General features: G+C 43.2%; 10 protein-coding genes across 10 annotated transcripts; 9 read left to right on the top strand and 1 right to left on the bottom strand.

The window, feature by feature from the left end:
* Nucleotides 1-1,462: 1,462 nt before the first annotated feature.
* Nucleotides 1,463-2,155, top strand: EAE97_003850 (uncharacterized protein; the record flags this gene model as incomplete). The annotated part of the gene is made up of 1 exon (XM_038874362.1): nt 1,463-2,155. The coding sequence occupies one exon, from the start codon at nt 1,463-1,465 to the stop codon at nt 2,153-2,155; it is 693 nt and encodes a 230-aa protein (XP_038734971.1).
* Nucleotides 2,156-2,610: 455 nt separating this feature from the next.
* EAE97_003849 (uncharacterized protein) lies at nt 2,611-3,594 on the top strand (the record flags this gene model as incomplete). The annotated part of the gene is made up of 1 exon (XM_038874361.1): nt 2,611-3,594. The coding sequence occupies one exon, from the start codon at nt 2,611-2,613 to the stop codon at nt 3,592-3,594; it is 984 nt and encodes a 327-aa protein (XP_038734970.1).
* A 333-nt stretch (nt 3,595-3,927) lies between these two features.
* On the top strand, nt 3,928-5,219 carry EAE97_003848 (uncharacterized protein; the record flags this gene model as incomplete). The annotated part of the gene is made up of 6 exons (XM_038874360.1): nt 3,928-4,028; nt 4,079-4,319; nt 4,365-4,687; nt 4,736-4,862; nt 4,911-5,070; nt 5,152-5,219. The coding sequence occupies 6 exons, from the start codon at nt 3,928-3,930 to the stop codon at nt 5,217-5,219; spliced, it is 1,020 nt and encodes a 339-aa protein (XP_038734969.1).
* A 728-nt stretch (nt 5,220-5,947) lies between these two features.
* On the top strand, nt 5,948-9,602 carry EAE97_003847 (uncharacterized protein). The gene is made up of 7 exons (XM_038874359.1): nt 5,948-6,849; nt 6,901-7,057; nt 7,106-7,182; nt 7,233-8,114; nt 8,168-8,355; nt 8,458-8,987; nt 9,050-9,602. The coding sequence occupies exons 1-7, from the start codon at nt 6,025-6,027 to the stop codon at nt 9,448-9,450; spliced, it is 3,060 nt and encodes a 1,019-aa protein (XP_038734968.1). The 5' UTR covers nt 5,948-6,024; the 3' UTR covers nt 9,451-9,602.
* Nucleotides 9,603-9,926: 324 nt separating this feature from the next.
* EAE97_003846 (uncharacterized protein) lies at nt 9,927-10,598 on the bottom strand (the record flags this gene model as incomplete). The annotated part of the gene is made up of 1 exon (XM_038874358.1): nt 9,927-10,598. One exon carries the CDS (start codon nt 10,596-10,598, stop codon nt 9,927-9,929), a length of 672 nt encoding a protein of 223 aa, XP_038734967.1.
* Nucleotides 10,599-11,612: 1,014 nt separating this feature from the next.
* EAE97_003845 (uncharacterized protein) lies at nt 11,613-12,314 on the top strand (the record flags this gene model as incomplete). Its single annotated transcript, XM_038874357.1, has 2 exons — nt 11,613-11,735; nt 11,970-12,314. 2 exons carry the CDS (start codon nt 11,613-11,615, stop codon nt 12,312-12,314), a joined length of 468 nt encoding a protein of 155 aa, XP_038734966.1.
* An 871-nt stretch (nt 12,315-13,185) lies between these two features.
* Nucleotides 13,186-15,405, top strand: EAE97_003844 (uncharacterized protein; the record flags this gene model as incomplete). The annotated part of the gene is made up of 3 exons (XM_038874356.1): nt 13,186-13,367; nt 13,533-15,000; nt 15,067-15,405. 3 exons carry the CDS (start codon nt 13,186-13,188, stop codon nt 15,403-15,405), a joined length of 1,989 nt encoding a protein of 662 aa, XP_038734965.1.
* A 1,522-nt stretch (nt 15,406-16,927) lies between these two features.
* Nucleotides 16,928-19,475, top strand: EAE97_003843 (uncharacterized protein; the record flags this gene model as incomplete). Its single annotated transcript, XM_038874355.1, has 4 exons — nt 16,928-18,745; nt 18,795-19,035; nt 19,087-19,235; nt 19,296-19,475. The coding sequence occupies 4 exons, from the start codon at nt 16,928-16,930 to the stop codon at nt 19,473-19,475; spliced, it is 2,388 nt and encodes a 795-aa protein (XP_038734964.1).
* A 1,199-nt stretch (nt 19,476-20,674) lies between these two features.
* On the top strand, nt 20,675-21,883 carry EAE97_003842 (uncharacterized protein; the record flags this gene model as incomplete). The annotated part of the gene is made up of 3 exons (XM_038874354.1): nt 20,675-20,715; nt 20,768-21,437; nt 21,512-21,883. 3 exons carry the CDS (start codon nt 20,675-20,677, stop codon nt 21,881-21,883), a joined length of 1,083 nt encoding a protein of 360 aa, XP_038734963.1.
* A 345-nt stretch (nt 21,884-22,228) lies between these two features.
* Nucleotides 22,229-23,209, top strand: EAE97_003841 (uncharacterized protein; the record flags this gene model as incomplete). Its single annotated transcript, XM_038874353.1, has 1 exon — nt 22,229-23,209. One exon carries the CDS (start codon nt 22,229-22,231, stop codon nt 23,207-23,209), a length of 981 nt encoding a protein of 326 aa, XP_038734962.1.
* Between the last annotated feature and the right edge of the window lie 662 nt (nt 23,210-23,871).

Here is a 23,871-nt window from a genome sequence, read left to right as displayed (position 1 = left end):
TTTGATATCCCCTTAATCCATGTTTAAGGCTCCAGCGCAGGGCATCTGAACCCATTCGGGTACTAAATTTCTTCATTTCCGCCCCTTTATGCACATCAGATCACATCCTGAGGCACAGTAATCAGCCTCAAGCATATAATCTCGCTTTAGTTTCAACTCAGGCACCGGTCCAATAAGAAAGATAGATGCAGATATCAAGTTCACATGCAATGTCGATGGCAAAAATCAAGAATTCACACGAATTCGGAGACGTGTTTTGGTTTACAATGCAGTCAAGCGACAGAATCCTACAGTCTTCTATGGCAATAATGCTAGATATATCTTAGTTGGTCTATTTGATCCATGCCATTGTTGACACTAGCATAACTCTAAGAGCGTTGTTCTTACCACTTGACGAAAATGGGATGAACCGCCAAGCTTGCGAAGCATCGACTTGTCGCTCAAACACTGTTCACGTCCCTATATTCAATCCAAGTGCTTTGTTTTTTGCAACCTTGACCGTTTCCAGATAATCAAAATCATGAACGACCAGAAAATGGCCAAATGTAGGTACATGATGCCTTTAAATCTTTTGGAGCACCCCAATGACGAGTATGAATATCCCCCATCTCATGAAAAGATCAGCTCTATTTTTGATGAAGCTGATCTCCACCGCAATCAGACAAAACGTTACATTACAAAGCAAACGCTTGAGTTTGAACATGAGTTCTTGTCCTCGAACCGCAAACGAAACATCCTCCAATGAGGGCAACAACACATTGGTGAAGAATGAAGATATATGCAACACTTCTACACTTTCACTCTCATCGACTTGGAGAGTATCAGCTGTGGGTTGGACGTTGTGTACGTGGGTATTAGCAACCGTGGCTGGCTGTTTGTTGAAAAAGAATAATTTTGGCACCTACGGTCTGAAAGATGTTAAAGCATCACAGAATTGTATTACGATTGGTTATATCCAAGACTCTTTAATTCTGGGCTTGAATATTCTAGCTCCTTTACTCTTGATGGGTTCTGATTATATCCGGCAATGTCTTCTAGCTCCCATCAGAATAGACATTGATGTAGCACACTCAAAGAATAAGTGGTTCATCATAGGCAACCAAGATTTCAGCAACTTCAGAATTGTACCTATTGTTGCAAGAATTCTTTGGATTTCTTTGTTGTTAAATTCGCTTCCTATTCAACTATTGTAGGTCTTCCAATTATTAGGCACTGCATTGAGATGACACTGATGCAGCTTTCTAGGCTCAATGGTTTATTTTTTGTCTCTGATACTTCCTCCGATGCTTTCGAGGTTATAGTATCCCCAGAGTGAAATACCAAGCCAACAAAATTCAACGTTTCAAATGTTTCAATTTACCAACCAATCGTAGATAGGAATGCCTCTTCAATGGCTTAGGCCACTCTTGAACCACTTCAAGAAGCTCTGGAAGATCTTCAATCACAAAAAATCGACCGCGCCATGGTTCTGCAGTCATCCACACGCCTTGAACATGATATAAGGCAGGAGGTGTCGATATTTCCATCGCCACCCGTAGGTTCAGGGAACTGGGCTAACTTGTCCATTGCCGACTGCGCTACAATGTATCATGATGCGAATAATGGTATGTTAACCACGATCGTCATAGTGTCAGATTATGTACCCAAACCCAATGAAAGTGGTGGTATCCTTGCAATTGGTGGCGTGCCTGGATTTACACCAAAAGGTTCATATGGACCTGCACAACTCTGTCCCAATGACTTCCTGGATTCCACATCAGAGTATCTGTATTCAAATAGCACCTTGCATCTAATAAAAGCAGAGGCAAACGGCGAAAATATTGCGTATTCATTGTGCTCTGGATATGCTGTTGAAACTCCTCGAAACGATATTGAACCGCAGGCAGAATACTGTTTGTTGTACCGAGAGCCGCCCTCAGTGTGTAAGCTCCAATTCAGTCCTATTGCACTGCAAATTCTTTACTATGCTGTCATAGCTAAGGCGTCTTTAATGACTGCTGCTATGGTCTATTTATTTTTCCATTTCAAGACGGTACGATATTCAACGTTGGAGACGCTATGGCTTCTTATCTCGAACATCCCGAAAACTCTCCTAACTCCATATTGTGCAATCAAACACGGGCAAAATCATGGCCCACTGCAATTTCCTTCTTAGGCGATGTTAGAAAGCCAACTTTGTCGAAAGGGTACTGCAAAAGATCTTTCGAAATTCTGATCGCTATTCTGGATTGGGCACACATGATGAAAACACGGAAACGAATCAGAAGACTCACGATTCGTAACATACATGGTAGCGACGAGAATGAAGTGATATCACAAGCTGGGATACCAAACGGTAAAGGTCCTGGGTGGTCTAGAAGGCTTTACTATTATAGCTGGACACTCGCAATAGTAACCGCTGCAACGACAATGGCCACGATCCCACAGTGGTGCGAACACTTTTCAGCTCCCAAATTATCGGAAGACACTATGTGGATAGTCGAGGTAGATATCACACATATTTGCGGAGTCTGTCATCACCACTAACACAATGAATAGGTACTATTTTATTCCAATATTCTTCAAGTGGTGTTTTGGCTCCAGGACTCCATGTATCTTCTGTATCGCAACATGTCCGAGTCCCGTGCCTCTCTACTCTCTTACACAACTTCATCATCAGCACTAAGCGTGACCTCTCCCCGACCAGATACCTCTCAATCTTCTACTCCATTCCTCACTTTCACGAAGCGCGAATTTATCCTCATTCAAATCCGTTCCATCATCCTGCATTTCTGGGCTTCTCTTATTATATCCATGAGCGCTACAAGTGTCGTCCCCTTGAATCGTAACGAGCCTTCAATACCATCCGTGTACGTCTATTCCATTCTCAACTCTCCAAGCAATGGGATCGGCTCTTTTGCGATCAAAATTGCTATTCCTCTGGTTCTCAATGCAAGCTTGTGGTGTTACGCAGCTTCTTCAGAAGCTGGTTTGAGCGGAACACGGAGGTTGCATCCTTTCTTGAGGGGAGACACTACGTCTATCTCTATTAGCGCATCATGTAATCCTCCATCTGAAGAAGGAGATATTTCGGGTAAGGAGATCACTTGGGGTTGTATTCGAGATCAAGATGGTAATCTCCAGTATCCTACAATGACAAGAAAACCAGTCGATGAAGTAGAATGGACGCAAGGGATTCTGAACGATCTTGCATTTCCCCAACCTACCGATCACAATGGATTTGATGTTGGAGAAATGGCAGTGTTATGTTTGGACGTTGATTACCATATTCCGATGGAGCGAATCAATCAAAAGGCTATCAATCATGTGTTAAGTGTCAGATTACCTTGTAGAGTCTTATCTCGAGAGTCGGGTTTGGATGATGATGGGGAGCGGTACAGACTTATGACTTTGACGGGGACTTGGAAACATAGATACAAAAATGAAAACTTAAGAGCGTGGAATGAATATATGGATGGAGAGAAGTGCGGGATAAAGTTGGGTAATGAGGAAAGGGAAACTGGGGAGGGTGAGGCGGTCAAGGAGTATTTTGCAAGAGAAAGCTTGTTTTATTGGTATTTGATGGGCTTCCCAAGAGATTTTGGGATCCCATGATGTTTTAATTATCATACATTAGATAGCGATGTAATAATAGCTAGGTAGCTACCTAGTCAGCATTGTCAAAAAATAGTCAGATATATGATCTATTTGTCCACGTAGAAGATACGGTGGCCGGTTCTGTAATTCTCAACCACACTGCATGAGTGTTTCGGCCACCGTAGTTTGCGTACCTGAATCTCCGAAGTCTCTATCACAAGTCACCTTGGATCATGTATAGATCAAGGGATACTCATCTCTGATTGTTTCTGTCTCTTCAGAGATCATAACCCCTAGAACTCACTCTTCACCAATTGCTGTTCTATAGTATCATATGTCAGTTCAAACGCGATGCCTCAACAAATCTCATACCGTCCCGTTTCAGACTCTCCCGACGCTGCCTATCATCTGATATTCTTCATCACGGGCAATCCAGGATTGATAGGTTACTAGTATTAGTATTTCTCGATATGTATATATTCCTTCATTGACACTTACATAGCTCGACCTTCCTTTCACTACTCAACGATCTCCTGTCTTCCTCGCCCACCAAGACTTCGGATACCTACCATATATTTGGCCAATCCTTGGCTGGTTTTGAGACGGACGATATCCCCTCTGAGTCTCCCAATAAAGATCCATTCTCACTGCAACAGCAAATAGATCTTGTTCATGATTGCCTAGTAGAGCAGACTAATGGTTCATCCATACCATACAAAAATGTGATCTTGATAGGGCATTCAGTGAGTTTCCCAAACTTCTATGGAAAGCTTGTTCTAAGTTTCTAGGTCGGATCATACATCCTTCTGGAAACTCTTTCCAAACTTAACGCGCCGGCTGCAATCCCTTCAATATCTGCAGTTTTGTCAGGAATTCTTCTGTTCCCAACGGTTACTCACATTTCTCACTCCCCTTCCGGTGCAAAACTCACGCCTTTAATGTCGATTCCGAATTTTCCTGTATTGGCGTCTTCCACGGCTAAAATGCTTCTTTATTGTGCTCCGAACGTTGTTTTGGATTTCCTCGTGAAAAGGATCACTGGAATGCCAGAGGAAGCAGCGAAAGTCACCACGAGCTTTTTGAGAAGTAGAAATGGTATTTGGCAAGCATTGTATGTTCATCTGCCCCTGGATCATGACAACACTGATGGAGTCTTCAGACATCTTGCACGTGACGAAATGAACATTATCACAGATGACAAATGGGATTCGGAGATCTGGGGTGTTGAGCATTCCGAGTCGTCTCAGTCTTCTCCACCTAAGCTCATTTTTTATTTTGGCGAAAATGTATGTTTTAGCCTGACACTCGTGAGCCTGTGCTGATAAAAAAAACAGGATCATTGGGTAGCATCTCATACTCGCGATGCGCTCATTGCTGCGCGAGCTTCTCCCGTGCCGGCATCAGCCTCTTCCACCTCCTCATTTTCAATCAAGGAAACTAAGAAGCCCATCATGATGATTGACAAAGAGGGGATCGATCATGGATTCTGCATCAGTGAGTACCTTGTCTCGGTCTAGAACTAATTCATGAGGGGCTGAACGGCTGAGGACAATTTACTAATTGGATGCGACGTAGATCACAGCGAAACAATGGCAACCAAAGTGAAAGACTGGATTGATAAAATAACTCAAAATGCAGAATGAAATATGTTGTAGCCTGAATACCTAAATACGAACAACTGTTCAAGATCGACGATTGTTGCAGTGTTGCAGATTGTCCACGACACAAACTTTTTGGACCAGTGTAATTCGAAGTGCGGCTCCCATAAATTCGCTTTATGGATGCTCACATCGTGGTATATTTTCAGCCTTTCTTTCTTGGCGCACGTTGTACATATTAATGGTAGTTGAATTTGTGGGGGGTTACTTCACTTTACTGTTTTATTTCCGGTTCTTCAACTTTGACGACTAGTGTCGAATGATTTCGGAGGACAAGTTGTCCAGCTCAAGTTTCAGCTTCATCGCAAACTTTTCCACTTTGCAATTTTGATTATATTTACAGGTGTATTATGAGGTCACGACATGGGTGATGCGGGGAGGCGAACTCATTCGGTGGCCAGAATGAGCGGGGATTGTTACACCATGTAACCTCACAATCCGGTGCTGTATATCCTTTTGGGTCTGTCTGCATGTAGCCCCCAAAGGTTCGGATATTTCTCAACCAATTCATCAATTGAGGAACCATTCAATCTTCACGTAGGCGCTGACTCATCAATAGATGCGTCAAACCCGTTCTCCGTAAAGACAAAGTTGATTGAGACTGAACGTTGTGCTGAGCTCTGAAATCTCTTCTGGCGCTGATCGCGCAATTATCTTAAAAATTGATCATTGGGAGCTAGCTTACCCTTGATGCGGCTCAATAAACTAGATAGTTTATCTTTCTTGTTTAATGACTTTTATCTGTGTATTGTAGGACGCTTTTGAATTCTAAAAAAAGCATCTCGTGTTCATGGCTGAACCGAATCCAGCAAATACAGACGGCGCCAATGGCACCGCTGCTTTGAATAAAGATTTTAATGACGATTCAATACCTCAGGAGCTCCTTAAGACAGACGATTACGTTTCGATATACTTACGTTGCCGATATGACCGACGTGGTCATATCGAGAACGGACAACTAGACGATTTTGAAGCGAGTCTTCCAGATGATTTCAGAAAAGGATTGCCAGGAGACTATAAGAAGAAGATCAAACATGAATTAGATCGCATTGCTGAATTGCGAGCAATATTTTCTGGAAGAGAGAGAAATCTTTCTGACATTACAAAGTTGAACAAGTTCAAGGTAGCCTGGAAAAATAACGCTATCGACTCTTCTCAGGAAAACTCGAAAAACAATGCACGCGAGCTAAATGAACTGAAGAAGCAACAGGAAGGATTGAGCCGAAAATTCGAGGCTCCCCAAAATGAATCAACGACGGCTACGCAGGTCGGAAAAGACCTAGCGGAAAATGATCGAAAGATACTTGCAGCGGAAAATAAAGATAGGATCCTAAAAGAGGTGGCAAAGTGGAATCATCCTTGTGTTTCGATTGCCGAAGCAGAAAAACTTGTTTCAGATGACTCTGGATATGGGTTTAACGTTTCAAAAATTACCTTAGAGAAGGGGAAATTGAACGATGCGGACAAGACGGCATCTTTTGACCAGTATCAAATAAAAAAGTATTCTGTTTCGGAGGTACTAGATTTTGTTGGTGGACAAGATCCATGGGCAAGAGAAAATACTGAAAGTATTCGCTACTTTCATTTCCCTGCTAATAACATGAAATGGATTGAAGTGAGTCTTCAAATATGGGGTGCCTTCACATGGAACTAATCTTTTCTGAAGAAAGCAATACAAAGACACTACAAAGAGAGCGAAGACCATCGACCTCAGACATCAAAAATTCTTTCTAGGGAACTGTGGACAGGGCAGCAGCATGGAGCTCTAGATGATCCGCTTCATGCTCGGCACATGCGGTCGCACTGCAAACATATTCCTCAAGGTAGATCACCTCTTCATAGATGAATGTTATTACTGCTGACAGGAATAGATCCGGAGGTAGATGCCATTCTTGCTGAAAATCACCATGATTCTCCGAAAAGAAGAAATAATAATATAGTCCTTGTCGTAAGATCGAATCTACATTTATTTTGTTTGTGAACTGACGGGTTTTGCAGATGCCTTATCTTCACTGGGAGATGGATCGAAAGAGAGCTCACATGGCTAAAATTGCGAAAGAACTCACATCTAAGTATCAAGCAAAACAGCCTCGTCACCACATCCTTAACAAAAGTATACTTGCAGAGATCGTCGAAAGTAATAGGAAGAAATATGGCTTCCTACAACAGCTCGAGGTCAAGGAGCGTGCGGGCTTGGATGTTCCTGCTCCTTCTGGTGAATCAAAGCAGATGACTGGGCTCAGCCGTTTCCTTCGAACCAGTTCTAAAACTGGTTTGAATCAAAACTTTTCGGGAAAGATCACAAATCCCTGTGGTTGTTATTTGATGCAAGCTGCGAAAGTCTACGAGGCAATGGATCTTGAACCGGATATCAAATTATTACGCAGCCATTTGCATGAAACACCGCCTTTTCATCCACGTCGTACGCTTGATCAGTCCTACTACTTCAAGCTTGAAAATACTGATTCTCGGGACAAGGATCAGGTTGTTTCTCGTGGTACAAATGAGCGGAGGAAAACTAACGGGGGCACCCGTGTAGTGATGGTCGATCAGCTATGGATGTATATTCTTGACGAACGTGGGTTGCCTTTTGGAGAGAGCACTCATTTCTTTTCACAGGGTCACATTATTGACACGCACATAGATACCATCATTACTAGCTTCCCAAGAAGGCTGGGTCGTAACAAACCTGACTCCTCTGGTGTGCATAAATGTATCAGAGACCGACTCGAAAATATACGTCCAGGCCAGATCAATTCAGTTTATGATTTGGCTCTTTTGATTATAAATGAGTGTTCAATGGTGTTTTTTGATCGCACAAAGCCTACTGGTAAACGCCCCGAGGTTTTGGATATATTTTCCAATGCGATTGGTTATGTTGTGAGTGTAGACGCATTAACATGTCATATGTAATATCAGCTGATAAACAATAGTCCGAAATGAAAACGAACGCGTTCGAGCTATTCTGGCGTCATCTTGAGAAACTGAGTGGCCAGAAACTGAAGACCAGCCCAGAAAGGGCACGAATGTATCTCAATATTAATCCCGAAGGGGTTTTGCTACGAGAGGCCCACGATATCATCGAAGAATTGAAAATGATGTCGCATATTAATTTGCAACAGTGAGTACTCTTCCGATTGGTACTCTTTTTTCTCGTGGAACAATACTCTTCTCCCTCTGTTATTGTCCCTTTATTTCACATTCTGAGCTCACCCTTATTTAGGTTACAAATTACGCAAGTCTTCTCAAAAGCCCTACAGACAATTAATGGACAGGTGGAGCCAATGCAAGAAATAACTGGCCTCTTGAATCTTACGTTAAAAGAACTGCAAAAGAAGAATTCCTCGGATTCAAATGGCTTAACCAACGACTCACCGGCTAAGGATACTCCCACAAAGTTCAGCAAAGGCATTCTAAAACATACCATTGATCAATCCTTAGATCTGGTTGACACTATATCTAATCATCACAGCGAATTGCAACAGCTCGAGGAAAGTGCCCGTGAAATTGCCGAACAATTACGAGACCTACTCACACTAAAACAACAACAAGCTAGTATCATAGAAGCCACCGCTTCACTGGACCGCGCGGATGAAAGTGTGCATCAAGGTCGATCTATCATGATATTCACCATTATCACCATTATTTTCCTTCCGTTACCTTTCATGAGCAGTATATTCGGTATGAATGCGGTGGAGTTTACTGGATCGTCAAACTCCGTTATGGGCATTAGAGAACAGTTCGAGTTCATGTGTTCGTTGGCCCATTGCTGCCCCCAATCTTATCTTATATCAATGCTGAGACTTATGCTATAGTTCCGATATCAATCGCGCTGACTTTGTTCTTCCTTTGTATGGCACTCAAACCACCGAGGCCAACACTTACGATATTTCCCTTCTTTTTATTCTTTCCTATTGTTTTGTTCAAGGCGGCATGGTATGGATATAGAGGAAAGCCGGAAAAATGGCAGCGGCTCTCTTGTTACTTGCTTGTCGGTTCAGCCAAGGAAAAGATGGGAGAAAGGTACAGGGACATGGCTACAAATGTGTATCGGTGGTGTGCTGCGTCAAACGCCAAAGACACGATTGAACCACAACCCAAGAATTCAGGTAACAAGGAGCAAGCAGCCCCAAATGATGAATCGTGTGAGGTATTCTACCTTGGCGGGGACAAATTCAAGGATTCTGCTTCTATGATTGAAGGAGACGTTGTTTGATCTCGGGGTTCTATATTTATACCACTGTAAAGATACTTTGAGAGTGTAGGGATCGAGGTGTGGCTCGTCTTATTATGTATGCTATTTATCTGGGATCTGGTTTAAGCGCAGATGATTTTGTTGGATTAACGCTCGAGTAATTGAATTGAATTTAGAAAAGTTGAGCTTGAGTGATCATGAGCTCCGAACGTGGCTGTTAACCTTTGGTGTCTTATCTGCAATCTTCTACCTCTGTCAAGCCTCGTCAAGGATTAGCGTTGATTATAGTCTGAATAATTGACTTCCAAGTATGTTTCTCGCGATCATGCAGCACCCCTGGAAAACACTTCAATCAGTACATATTTGCCAAAATCACTGCCAGAAATCGTTTGGACAATCACCTTCCGATTCAGCTCTTTAAAGACATATGATTATCTAGACATTGAGTAGTCCTATCGCTGCGATTGTGCTTCCAGTTCTCAACGTTTTTAATCTAATCAATCTTCACCCAACCTCTCCAGACAAGCCTCCTGATCGACAACAAGTTTTTTTCGAATCACCAATGTCTTCAAAATTGGCTCATCCTCGTATTTGTACCCCGAATCACCACGCACTATCTCACACTGCCTTCCACACGCACTTTTGTCACCCCTGTGGACATCAGTTTCCCGAGGACATATATAAACTTCTTCTGTATCCCAACGCGGATAATACACTGCATTTTCATCTGTCCATAGAGTTTCCGACCAGAAATCGTCCAACTCTTCTACGGAACACTGAACACGTACTGCATGGAGATATCTCTTGTTCTTTAACCAATTCTCTAATTGTGCAATCTGGAAATATCTTGCTTCTCCTAGAAGTGCGAGATATAGAATGTGGTCGTGACCTTTTTCGGGATGGTAGAAAATAGGAAGCACACTTCGTCGAAGATACCGCAGGATATGTTCGAAGAGGTCGGGATCCGCATCGATCAAATAAGAGCCATCTGCTTGCTTGTTACTATCCCAGCGCCCTGACATTAGTGCCGCGAAAAAATGGCTCTCTCCTGTCATCGTATTCTTTGTGGTGATGAATCGCCGTTCTCCCACTTGAATGGTGATAGGACCGCCCGCTGCTGGAGCTATACGGTGATTCATGCGTGAATTGGAGTTCATAATATTTGACATTTGAATGGATCTGACTGTTAGCTTTTGAATCAACTGTCTGGTATTTGATCTTGTAAGATCGGTGGAAGATTTCGGAAAAAAAGGACAATGTTACTTCTTGCTTGGTTTCAGGTACCTTGATCCCCAGAAGGCGTGGATCGCTATGTAGTTAAGGTATTTGGAATCTAGCTAATAGTATGGATACCAATAGTTAATCATAAACTGACTGAGACGAATTCTTTATGGTCAAGGGTTTCGAAGTTAATGTACACTGTATACCAAAGAACGAAAGGTTTCCATGGGGGTCGGATATCATTCAAGCAATCGTTATTTGACAAAGGAATTGACTGCATAACCAAGGAGCTGATGTATTTACATCGACTTCCATCACTGACATTCCATCACTCACAACGAGAGTTTGAGTCTTGGACGACAAATCGATGTGCTGGCTGCTTCTTGCTTCATATGGTTGATTCCATTATACCTTATAGCTAGGTAGATCTCGAATGAGATGGAAACCATCATCTTTCTCCCCATCCCGCCAGAATTCGTTCGAAGAGTCTGTGTCGATAATTGAAATACCGAATATGACCGGATAGACCTGTTCGTATGACTGATGCTAGAAGCTACTCTGTTTGTTGTGTGTTTGCTCCGAGATAGTAGAGATGTGGTAACTATAGGCACTGGCCCTTGTATCCCCGCTTGGTCAAAATGTCCTCACCATAACATTCATAGAGGTACAACTGCGCAGCTTTGCACTTTAACTTCTCCAAGTACTACCACGATAACATGTTTCAGCTTGATAATATCATGAGGATTTATGAATTTGATACCGACTCAGGGATGTCTTGAAGCTTTGACAATTCCATCAATTGGGAGGCTGTCATGATTACGTCATCATCCATTCCAATGTTCAGCTTGAATGGCACTACACGCTGAACTTCCAACGACACTCAACATTCGATTACTTTCGTTCTATCCAAGTAAACTCATGTTCTACATTCAACGATCAATTCTACACGTAAATTCTTGAAAATGGTTGTCGCCGGTACAATTTCACGCGTTCAGAGGATGGTTGATCGCGTTGTAACCCCTGAACAGAGATCCCAGTTCTATGGGAATGTCTCCGAGTTCTTTCAAGAACAACCTCTTATTGCTGTATGTATATTTCTGTTCCTGTCACCTCTGAGTGATTTCAAGTATCAGCTGGTTCAGTCTGTGGCGAATTCTCCATGGGTTCTGCAGCTGAGTCCACTCTTTTTCCACTCTTCATTTGTCAACATACATACCATTAACTCTTATCTCTACCTCCATCAATACCCATGCCAATGAGATCCCACTTTCATCTCCTATCTCCCATCTCCCCACAACTTCACTAACCGCACTCGATAGACATTCCTCCTCGCGACCCTGAGCATCTCTCTTGTGCCCCTCTTCCTGTTTACAACATTCACCCTCTCGGTCCTCGCGTTTTCCTTCGTATCCGCTATCCTCTTCTCTTTCTTCTGGATCGGAATTGCGTTGCTCTTACTTGTGCCAACTCTCTTCGTTACTTGCGGAGTGGGGATTCTGGTGTGGGTATGGGCTGTTAGTTCATGGGTTGTGGCAAGATGGCTTTATGGATTTGTGCCTGCGAGTAATGGGACAGGGGAATTGAGATTCCCAAACGGGAAGAGAATGGTGGTGAAGAAGGAAGAGGGAGAGGTGCCAAGGGCGGAAATCAGAAATGGAATTTGACTACGCGATGCTATGAAAGTAGAGAATGAAGATGGAGCGCGGGATGGGGAGCAAGGATGGTAAATAGGTAATCAGGCGGACTTGGAGTGGCGGAGTACATTGCCTGTAAGACTAGGAATCTGGGATCATGGAAATGGAAATGGATAGATGGATGGGGCGAACGGGGTACATAGAAATGGAATATTTGGGAACTTTCGAAAAAGAACGGAACACGTATAAGGTCTGTTCAGCCAATTTTGCTGGCATTATTTCATTTACACTGTCATAAGATATTGATTGGGAGCTCTTCTTTATCTTCTTCTTTAGCCTACAAAAGCTTTTGACTTCTACCCTGAGGATCAAAAGCCAGATCTACATGTCGGTGCAAGGAACTATATGTCTATATGACTCCATCGAGAAGGGACATTCGCTACTCCCTCGCATCAGTCTCCCCAGCGTCATCAATTAGATCTATTCTACCTCGTGTTGCTTGCTCACAAGAACAGTACCACAGCAAGACAGTTCACATTTGTGTAAAAGAAAACGTACAGGTAAGAGATCGGGCAGATGGTAAAATACGTGGGTTGAAGCTCGGAATGAGGTTTTGTCTTGAGCTAGATCCTATTCCAATCGGATGATATACTAAAACAACACACTCCAATTCACTGAACATTGACCGTCGCGCTATTGCTCATTTTAAAAATTTAATTGGCCAAACAAACGCGTGGATGTTTTGAGCTTGTTTACCTGACCTGCCACGGTATCATTTTCAAATTCACGCTCTCTTGATGTTTGAATATTTGGTGCACACATCACTTGGAATTGACATAAATCAACAATTCCACAACACAGAGGGTACCACATCTTCAGTCAATCACATTCGACCGACAATATGATGGTCGACTACGCAAAGTATCGAGTGGTAGAATTGAAGGAGGTTCTCAAAGCTCGTCAACTTCGAACTGATGGCTTGAAAGCTGCTTTGGTGCAACGTTTGACACAATCAGATGCTCGTCATGTTTCCATCGAGGAGGTGGTCAATCAAAGAGTCAAATCGAATGTAGCCTCTACTGCGTAAGTACTATCAATAACTTTGGATCTTTTCCATCTTCATTTTGCTGTCACCTCTCTGGTTGATGATCATCGCGGGGAGCATTCACGCGACGGAAGAAGGCTCGTGGATAAACCCAACTTTCGCTGTGGTCCTCGATTATGATCATTTGACTAATTTTATTTTAGGCCTCCACCTCCATCGCAAAATGGAGCTGTCAACCTGAATCTTGACAATCTGCTTCAAACTATGGATAATCTTCAAAACATACCAGGCTTCACTCTCACAGCAGCGGGTCACACGATGCTCAACCAAGAGAACATGCATGTCTCTGCTCAGAGCCAAAGTACGCAATCCGCTTTCCCAACGAACAATTACCCACAATCCCCTCCAGGCAATAGTCATAATGCTGTTACATTCAGCGAGAATGATTTCAGTGATGATGATTATCTAGACTTGGACACAAACTACGACTTGCCAATGTCTCAAACGTCCTTCACCAATTCTCAGCCGCAATCTCAGCCTGGCGCGCACAGTCAAAACTTCATGTCTCCTTCCTCTCAAGCCTATGGTATGACTCCACCAGCTTCAAGCTTCCAACAAGGCTATCGCCCAATGTCGCAGTCGCAAAAGTCGTATCTACCGGCAACTCCTACACCACGTCAGCCATTGGCAAATATTTCAAGTAACCAAATGTCACCACCATCGTCCGTTGAGGTTGGCCAAAAGGTCTTGGTCTATGGTCCCTATTTGACGTTCTATCAGCTAGAGCAAATGCATCCAAATGGCCAAAAATTTCAGGATGAGAATGCAAAACTTGCACGCAGAAGATGGTTGGCAAAGTTGGGTATTGACGTTTCGCCATACAACTTTGTGTTCACTAATGAGTCACAAAGAGACAAAGTCGAAATTCATTGGGCTTTGAAATCTCCAGAAGAGCGCCGAGATATTGAACAGAAAGCTGTTCAATTGAAGCCACCCTATCAACTCACGCAAGCGGTGCCACTACGATTGGCACCTTTCGCTTTGCGAACACCTGTTCCAATCAATTTGATTGGCCCGATCCCGCTATCGTTCTACGAGTTGGAGCAAACATACTTCAATATTCCCCATGGGAAGAATTTGGCTTACTATGACCTTGTTCCAAAACGCTTGGCTTGGCTCGAAGCACTTGGCTTCGACGATCCCCGATATCTACCTCTAGCGCAGAGTACACGAGAACTCCAAGCATTGAACGATCTCTATGATCAGAAACCAAGCGTTGAGCGAAGAGCCATCGAAGCTAAGGCAAAGTATATCAATGCTAAGCCCAACCTGCCAGCTGTTTCGTGGGAAACTCTTGAGAAAGACTATGAGATCTACCCAGTAAGTGCTTTCACGACATACACAGCATATAGTGACAAACGCCGCGAATGGCTTCAAAAGTTTGGCCTTGATGTTATACCATTCTGCTACAAAACCGCACAGCTCCATGAGGGCAATATGCAGGGAATGGAAATTGCCTGGAGTGAAATGACTGAGGTTGAAAGTGGTAGAGTTCTGGAGGCGGCGAAAACCATCAAAGAAGACAGCAATCCAGTTTTTGAATCATGGGCAGAGTTTGAGTATACATATGGCTTTACCAAAGAAAAGGACAAGGAATTCAAGAATAACCCTGTTGGCTACTCGAAGAAACGTTGATTATGGATCATCGATATTGGATTGGATGTTGAACCTTTCAAGAGCGTCATCTCAAGCCCTACCGCTCTACAAGCAGCATGGTCTACAAAGCCCATTGAAGAGAGAAAGACCATTATCAACAAAGCTAAGTGGGAGAAAGAGCGCTTTGTTCGGGATTTGGCGAGAAAAAAGGCCGAAAAGGCAGGTGGCAATTACAAACCTCCTCCCAATGAAGTCAAGAAAACAAGCAAGCGCTCATCTACAACCAAATCGTCTAACTCCAGAGTTTCTAAGTCCTCTAGTTATAGAAACAATCGATATAGTTATGGTGGCTATGGCGGCTATGGCGGATCATATTCTTCGGGTTATGGATTTGGAAGAAACAGATACTCAAGGTACTAGTTTGTGCTAATGTGCTCACTTGGCCTTTGGTAGCAATCTTTCTACGACCTAACAATGCTCTGATAGTTGCTTATTTCTGGTTCGGCATTCAAGATCTTGTACTAAATTTTTCCTTTAGGCTACATTTTTCATAGGATACTTTCTTGACGAATGTTTTCGGAGGTCTTCCTGGGACTGCTGAATCATTCCTTCATTTCAATTCGTACTTTCATTCGAACCTTGGTGTATTGCGTATAGCGTGTGTCGTATGTCGTATGGCATCTAATATTCTGCTAATCAGTCATTGTACATATTTGGACATGTGGCATGGGAGTATCAAGAGGTACGTATGGCTCGCGCCGATTAGTCACATATGAAGGGTCGTTTTGTCGAACGAAGACGACAGATAATGTATGATACATAATCAGAATAATAATAATATTCAAACCGTCTTCTACTCAGAAACTTGCGATTGTGATCTGCAATAGATACCGAATGGTCTCTATCTCCCCATGTGTATGAAAGAGCAGAGTATTGCGGAATGTTCCCTTGCGGTGTTACATGAATGCTGGTTTTGAGAGAGCCCAAGAAGTTCATTGTAGGAAATAGTTTAACAACTCGGAAGTCTTCATTTGCAAGAGAATGGTATATGTATGGTCTTCGGGGAGTGAGAGGCATTTTGCTCTCGTTATTTCTTCGCTTGTCGTTCAAGATATCAGAATTACGAATTTAGACATGTAGCATGCAATGTTGAACCAGAAACTCAAGTTGGAACCTTGTGTTAGAATGGCGACACCCTCCGGTTTTATTGGTCAGTAAAGCCGCTGAGATCAAGCCGACTTTTTAAATGCCATCACACATGATCCATAAATCGATATCTTCATCGTGCTTGTTTGTACACACTATTCTTACTAGGCATTCTCTTTCTGAAATGATTTTTTCTATTCGAACATCATTTCATTTCACCACTGACCTAGCGTTTTGTTCTCAGCCCACCCAACTCCATCATGTGGATAAATACGTATCTCCTATCAACATCCGGTACAATAATCCGTAAAGTTGAGATACAATTTGGCCCAAGAAGATACTTCGTGAATAAATAGATATTCATATAATTCTTCTACAATTCGATCTGACTTCAAGTTACAAGTATCGGCGAATGGTGATCCAATCGTTGGACCAATGGCCATGTAAAAATCCGTGCTCGATTTCGTTGGCTGCCACAGATGGCTGACCTGCAGCTCCTTCGAGAAACCTCGGTGCAGAAAATCGTTAAGAAGCTTGAGGACTACAAAAGCTGGCTTGATTCGCATGTAACACTTTGTGGTGTGGCTTAAGCGAGCACTGTCGGGATACAGACCTTCCTATCCGATTCAAATCCGACACAATCAGAATACAAGGGAGGGATATTGCGATATCCAATCAAACAGTCTCGAAGCGCAGGCTGCGGCTGGATGTATGATGCGTTGGTTACGCATAATGGTGATTGAAATTCAGTTCATTTTTTTCTCCTGATGCTTTTCAATGCACGACATTTTAAAGGATGGGTACTTTCGAAAGCAGTAAGCTCAGCGCTCTCAGATCAGAAGAACAACTGAGTCTGCTCAATGAAATCGACACGCTTCGCCGTTCTGGTATTAGTGATCATGTCTCCTTACCACAGATTGCCGTTTGTGGAGATCAATCTAGCGGGAAAAGCTCCTGCCTAGAGGCCATTTCGGGGATACCATTTCCCCGCAAAGATACCTTGTGTACCCGCTTTGCTACCGAGCTTGTTCTTCGCAAGAGTTCCGTAGAGTCAGTCGTGGTGAATATCGTTCCTAGCCAAAAGAGGTCACAGAAAGAGAGTCAAGAACTTGCCGCATTTCAGTACACCCTTCATTCTTTTGACAAATTGCCGGAATTGATAGAATCTGCCAAAATTGCTCTAGGTCTTGACAAGCCTGGCAGCGGGTTTTCTTCAGACATACTTCGCATTGAAATCTCTAGCCCGACAAGGCCTCATCTAACAGTTGTTGATTTACCTGGCTTGATTCACGCCAAGAATGATGACGAAGATGACGAAAATGTGGAGGAAGTGGTATCAGAACTCGTTTACTCATACATGCGCCGTCCAAGAACAATCATATTGGCAGTTGTCTCTGCGCTGAACGATCGAGCTCTCCAAGCAGTACTAAAGCAAGTCAAAGCAGTGGATCCTCACGGCAGGCGTACCATGGGCTTAATCACGAAGCCTGACACTCTATTCGAGGACTCCGAGAGCGAGAAAGACTTCGTGAAGCTAGCTTCAAATGAAGTAACGCAACTCAGACTCGGTTGGCACGTACTGAGGAACCGCGATTTCAACACGAAACATGTCACCTCTGCAGAGAGAGACAGGATAGAGGAAGAATTTTTCTCACAAGGAATTTGGAAAACATTGCCTCGAGGAATTTTAGGAGTTGCACAACTACGAGAGCGTCTGAGTAGAGTTCTCTTAGACCACATTAAGTCGGAGCTGCCAGCTCTTATTCGCGAAATCCAAGACATCCTGCACGAGTCACAGCAAGCATTTACAAAACTCGGGGATCGCCGCGGAAACGCTGAACAACAACTTCTATATCTTCTGAAGCATAGTCAGCATTTCACGAGCATATGTCGATCATCATGTGATGGCATATACGAGGACAAGTTTTTCGGAGATATTGCCATTGAAGAGTTCAGGGTCAGCAGATTCCGGGCTGTCGTTCAAAATCTGAACCTCGCATTTGCCGAAGATGTGCGGCTAAACGGCCAACGTTACAATCTCCGGGGCAATGGACTCGAAGGGAAAAGCAATGAAGCTATCTCATGGGTACAAGATATGCTAGTCTTTTCGAGGGGGAGAGAGTTGCCAGGCACTTTCAGCCCGATGCTGATTGGAGACCTATTCAGAGTACAATCGAAACCGTGGGAAAATATCTCCAAAGCCCACCTTCAGGATATCTGGAAACAAGCTCGCGGTCATGTAGAGGATATATTGTCTTCTCTCATGGACTCAGAGGCATACATGGCGTTGCTCACGCTTTACGTCGATTCATTAATGGAAAAGCTACTCAAGAAAGCCACTGATGAACTGGACAGATTGTTCCGTGATCGGCATAGACATGCCATAACCTACAATCATTACTTCACGGAGACCGTCCAGAAAATCGCTGATGCTCGTAATCAAAAGAGGCTCTTGGGAGTCTTGGAGAAGGTGTTTCCTCTGGATGAATACAGTCAAACTCGTACCGGACCGAAGGATCTCTCGAACATATGCTCTATGATGTCAGAATCTATACCAGATATGGATACGCGTGCTAGCATCGAGCTTCTTGATCATCTGGAAGCGTTTTACAAGGTTAGATACTGAAAAATTAATCGTGACGCTTGGCTAAATAATTATTCAGGTTGCAATGAAAACATTTGTAGACAATGTATCTGTCCAGGTTATAGAGGCATCAATCGTGGATAATCTGGCGGACGTCTTCAATCCACTTGCAGTAGCACAGATGACCAGCGAACTTGTTTCACAAATCGCTGCTGAGTCACAGGAAAACCAGACCCAAAGAGAGCGGCTGGAAAACAAGATACATATTCTAGAGGATGGTCTAAAGACCTGCAAATTGCATGCGGGTCGCTATGCTTCAGGTACGTAATATTGGATATGTGCCAGAGTTTTCTGATCCGAAACTACCTTAGAAGTTACTCTTGAGGAGCCTCCGACCCCCGTAATACAGACACCAAAGTACCATGAGCCGTCTGTAGCTGACTTACACGTCTCAAATGTTTCAAGTGTGAAGGCCGACGTCGAATTCCACGCAGTTGATGAAGGAGAAGCAAACAATTTAGTAAGCTAATTTAGTATAGATCACTTAGCCTTCAGCTGTAACAACTAAATTTTCTGATAGGTGGTCGAGGCTCCGACTCATACATACGTGGCAAGAGAAGATGAAGTAATAAACAACATCTCCATGTGGGGAAGCTTGGGAGGGAAGAAATCCAAGAAGAAGAAATCTAGGAACGTCGTACCTGTTGCGCCTGAAGATGGAAGAAGCTGGAATTCTGAACTTCTGGAGCCACAACTTTAGAACTAGATCAGTTCAATACCGAATACTACGACACTGTCGTTCATATGCCTTTGATTCTTTCTTCCGTCCTTTTCCACACCTCCAAAGTTCCCTCGATGTTAACCCTAGCTCACGAGTTGGCTCACGTGTGAAAATTAACTAAAGCTAGATCTCATGGTCTAATGTTTTTGAAATTCTCAATTTCATCGGTAGGGCACGACAAATCTGCTACATTGAGTGATCGCAGCATATGAAAAAAGATAGAGGGTAAGTATAGTAGACAACCAAGAAGCTTGCAAACAAGAATAGACTATTATATAATTCGCTCAATGAGACCTAGACTTTCATTATCTGTTGGAGTACTTGCTCGTTTGTGCACCATTGTAACATTCTTTAGGACTACAACAGCGCCATGGACAGAGGTTGGAAAGCTTTCAATAAGTTCTCAAGTTCTAGTCTGCACCTGGATCAACGCGGATTCTGTATGGAAGCCTCGCATGCTCCTTCGCTTGAAATCAAGATCAGTCACTATCGCCCTAGCTGAGCAATAACGTGTCGAAGTTTATGAGATTCCAGGGGCTTTCATCGAGTTCCAAAATTTTCGATTTTCAGGTCATATTTTGAAAGATATGGTCTTGATTGAGTGACAGAGAATCACGACTTCGGACTCAACTATGAGCAAGGGAGATTGTCACCGGAAATTCCATTCTGGAGTAACGAGACTAATCATGCCCGCGGATACGTAGTGATGCCTCCAGTGGCTCACATGCTAGTTGTTGCAGGTTGATGTCATGACACCGTCATTGCCGAAGTTTCCGAGAGCTTTAATCTTTCCTCTTGATTTTTTTTCGATGATACCATTGATACGATAAGATCATAGAGAACCAAGATACCTCCCTCACAAAAGGTCACTTCTTATACGATCACTACCTAAGGTTGTTGTTCCCCTTCCTCTTAAGAAAAAACATTGAAACGAACCAATCATCACGTGTCGGCGAATCAATTTAGGAAGTCCGACCGGGGTGACTTCGGTGTTTTTTCTGAGAGCTCCCTTGGCTCTCCACCTCCGCAGGATGAATGAGAAATCATCATGACGGGGTGAGGGGCAACAAGTTATAAAGAGGGGTTGAATTCTTATATTTCAAATTCTTCATATCGTAATATCGAGAGTTCTCTTCTTTGCCAAACTTTTCGATTCTTAACACCTCATCTCAATCAAAATGGCAGATAAGAAATACAATGTTGGAGTAATTGGCTACGGGTTTGTATAATTCCTCGAAAGCTGTTGAATGTATACTAACAGAAACTTGTAGCTTGTCAGCCAAAGTCTTCCATATTCCGCTCATTCTTGTAACTCCATCCTTCACTCTTCACTCAATTGTTCAACGAACACCTAAACCAAACGACAATGCTGCCCAAGATCATCCAGAAGCCAAAATCTACAACTCCGCAGATGCTATGTTTGCAGATTCGGAAATCGATATCATTGTCATATCAACAACCCCTGAGACACATTTCCCTTTCACAAAAGCCGCTTTGCAAGCTGGTAAACATGTTATGGTAGAGAAACCATTCGTTCCCACATCCGCGGAAGCTTCAGAGCTTATTTCTATATCCAAAGAAACTGGAAAGTTCATTTGCGTGTACCAGAATAGAAGATGGGACTCTGATTTCTTGACCGTCAAAAAATTGATGGCAGATGGTGTATTGGGAAGAGTGGTCGAATTTGAGACACACTTCGATAGATTCAAGGGCGAGAAACCCGCGACCTGGAAGGGCACATTGACCATGGAGGATGCTGGCGGTGTTATATATGATCTAGGAACACATTTGGTTGATCAAGCATTTTGCTTGTTTGGCCAACCGAAGACAGTAACAGCAATCTTTACGAACCAAAGAGCTGATGGCTCGGCAGAACCAGACAGTATTACCGTAATGCTGAATTATGGCGAGAAGGGGCCACTAGTAACCGCAAAAGCTGGGGTGAGCATCAAAAACTGCTTTTATTCACAACTTACTCCTCATATAATTGAACATTGCTAATGAACAAATCATAGGTTCTGTGCGTGGAAGAAGAGCAATTACGATACTGGGTTCGAGGATCACAAGGTAGCTTCAAGAAGTATCACCTTGACATTCAAGAAGACCAATTGAAGGCCGGTCTTAAGCCGGGTGATGCCGATTTTGGTATTGAATTAGAAGATAGGTCTGGAAGATTAGTAGTATTCGAGGATGGAAAACCTAAGGGCAGCACTTACAAGAACGTGACTCCGCAAACCTATGCTGCTCTCTACCAAGGCTTTGCCGATGCTATAACTCGTGGCAGCGAAGATGCTATTCCAGTGAAGGCAATCGAAGCTAGAGATGTTTTGAAGATTATTGAGGCAGCCAGGGAAAGTGCTAAGAGTGGAAAAACAGTCACACTATAGGTGGTCCTTTTACAACGTTTCCATGGATAGATCAGCGATGAATGTTCCACAAATTCCTGTATTTCTTCTCGATCAGTAGATTATACCCATAGTAATAGATCATGTTGATTTGAAAGTGGGAAGATGTACGGATGTGCTGTTTCCAATTGCCTGCGGAGTAGGTAATAGGTATATCCGTTCGCGTTCCGGAGATAAATCGAGTCCAAGAATAAATCCGAAGCTAACTGCACGTCATCTCACACCCTTTTCTATATATGTTCAACGAACATTTCTCGCCAACGAATTTAGAAGACTATGTTTGAATTCCTTCCAAGAATAAGACCAAGCATTCAAAGATCGCTCAAAATGTTACCTCTAATCACTCTCGAGGAACACTTTCTTTCCTCCGCAGTGCTTGCCGCCCAACAAGCAAGCGGGACCCCTGACCCATTTGCAGGGTTCCCAGTTCAAATCTCCAGGAAACTGAAATCTCTTGATAATGAACGTATAAAGGATATGAATGATGGAAACATCTCTGTACAAATACTTTCGCATGGTCCTATGGATCATGCTCCTCTCAAATTGTGTCGAGAAATCAACGATGAACTCGCAGCTGCCATCTCCAAGAATCCTTCCCGTCTAAAAGGCTTCGCAACCCTGCCTATGGGATCGCCTTTAGAAGCCGCTCAAGAGTTGGATCGTTGTATTAAGAATCTCGGTTTTGTGGGTGCATTGATTGATAATCATCTTGACGGCGAATTCTACGATGATGAGAAATTCTGGAGTGTTTTTGAAAAAGCTAGTGCTTTGGATGTACCTATCTATATTCATCCCAATTTCACGGCTGAAAAGGATATGGGTAAATATCGTGGGAATTATCCAGAGGGTATAGCGATGGCGCTTAGCAATTGGGGGTTAGGATGGCACTTTGATACTGGACTTCATTTTTTGCGTCTCTATGCCGCGGGAGTGTTCGATCGGTTCCCGAAGTTGAAAATTGTGTTGGGACATATGGGGGAGCTTTTGCCGTTTAATTTGGAGAGGATATTCAAGGTGTCGGGGAGATGGGGAAGGGAGAGAGGATTAGAAAAGGTTTGGGAGGAAAACTTGTGGATCACTACTAGTGGGATGTTTTCGTTGGCGCCGTTGGCGTGCTTGGTGCAGACGAAGGGGAAGGATAAGATTTTGTTTAGTGTCGATTATCCGTTTTCTGAAAATGGGACGGGGAGGGAGTTTGTGGAGAGGGTGGTTAAGAGTGGACTTTTTGGGAAGGAGGATTCGGTGGAGATGAGGGGGTTTGCGTTTGAGAATGCGGAGAGGTTGTTGAGGGTCAAGGCTAGGGAGTGAAGTGGGTTTTACAGATGGGAGGTCTGGCTAGTGGTGGGATATGCTGTGCTGTACTATTTTACTTTACATCTCAACTCCATTGCTGGTTGGATATTTGGAAATTTGATTGATACCCCTCTTTCTTGATCGTTGTATTCTTATGTTTGAAAAGATACTCAATCTGTACACCAACAGCAGCTGAATTCCTGACAACTACAAATGTACTCAGAAATCCTACGTAGTTTCATAAACAAAAATACTATGAAGCAATGTTAGTGTGTATATTACAACTACATCATGCGTGTATGCTCCTTGGAAAGAAAGTGCAGTCTTGTTGCACCTTCTCAGTCCAAGTTTCGCTCATGAGTTCTTTCCCTGTCAAGCCTTTCCCAGACTGAGCCTCGCGCAATACTCAAGCAGAAGAAAATAAGTTCTCATTGCACATTTCGTCCATCCGAGTTTTGAACATCATCTGAAGTCTGACGTGAATCATTCGATAATCTCAGAATCATTCACAGCATGTATTTTTCGCTTTTTTGATGAATTTCTTTCGACTCTGAGTTGTTTCTGCTTTGGGGGGAAGGTCAATCTAGTAGTCTCAAGGATCTACTTCAAATAAACCACAGTGAACACGATCAGAGTCAATGATTTCCATTTCTTAGTATTTCATCTTCGATGTCTAT

The sequence above is a fragment of the Botrytis byssoidea genome (assembly GCF_014898295.1).
Source record: "Botrytis byssoidea strain MUCL 94 chromosome Unknown BBYS_006, whole genome shotgun sequence".
Classification (NCBI taxonomy): Eukaryota; Fungi; Ascomycota; class Leotiomycetes; order Helotiales; family Sclerotiniaceae; genus Botrytis; species Botrytis byssoidea.
The sequence above is the reverse complement of the archived record's forward strand: the minus strand, read 5'-3'. Positions and strand labels throughout refer to the sequence as shown.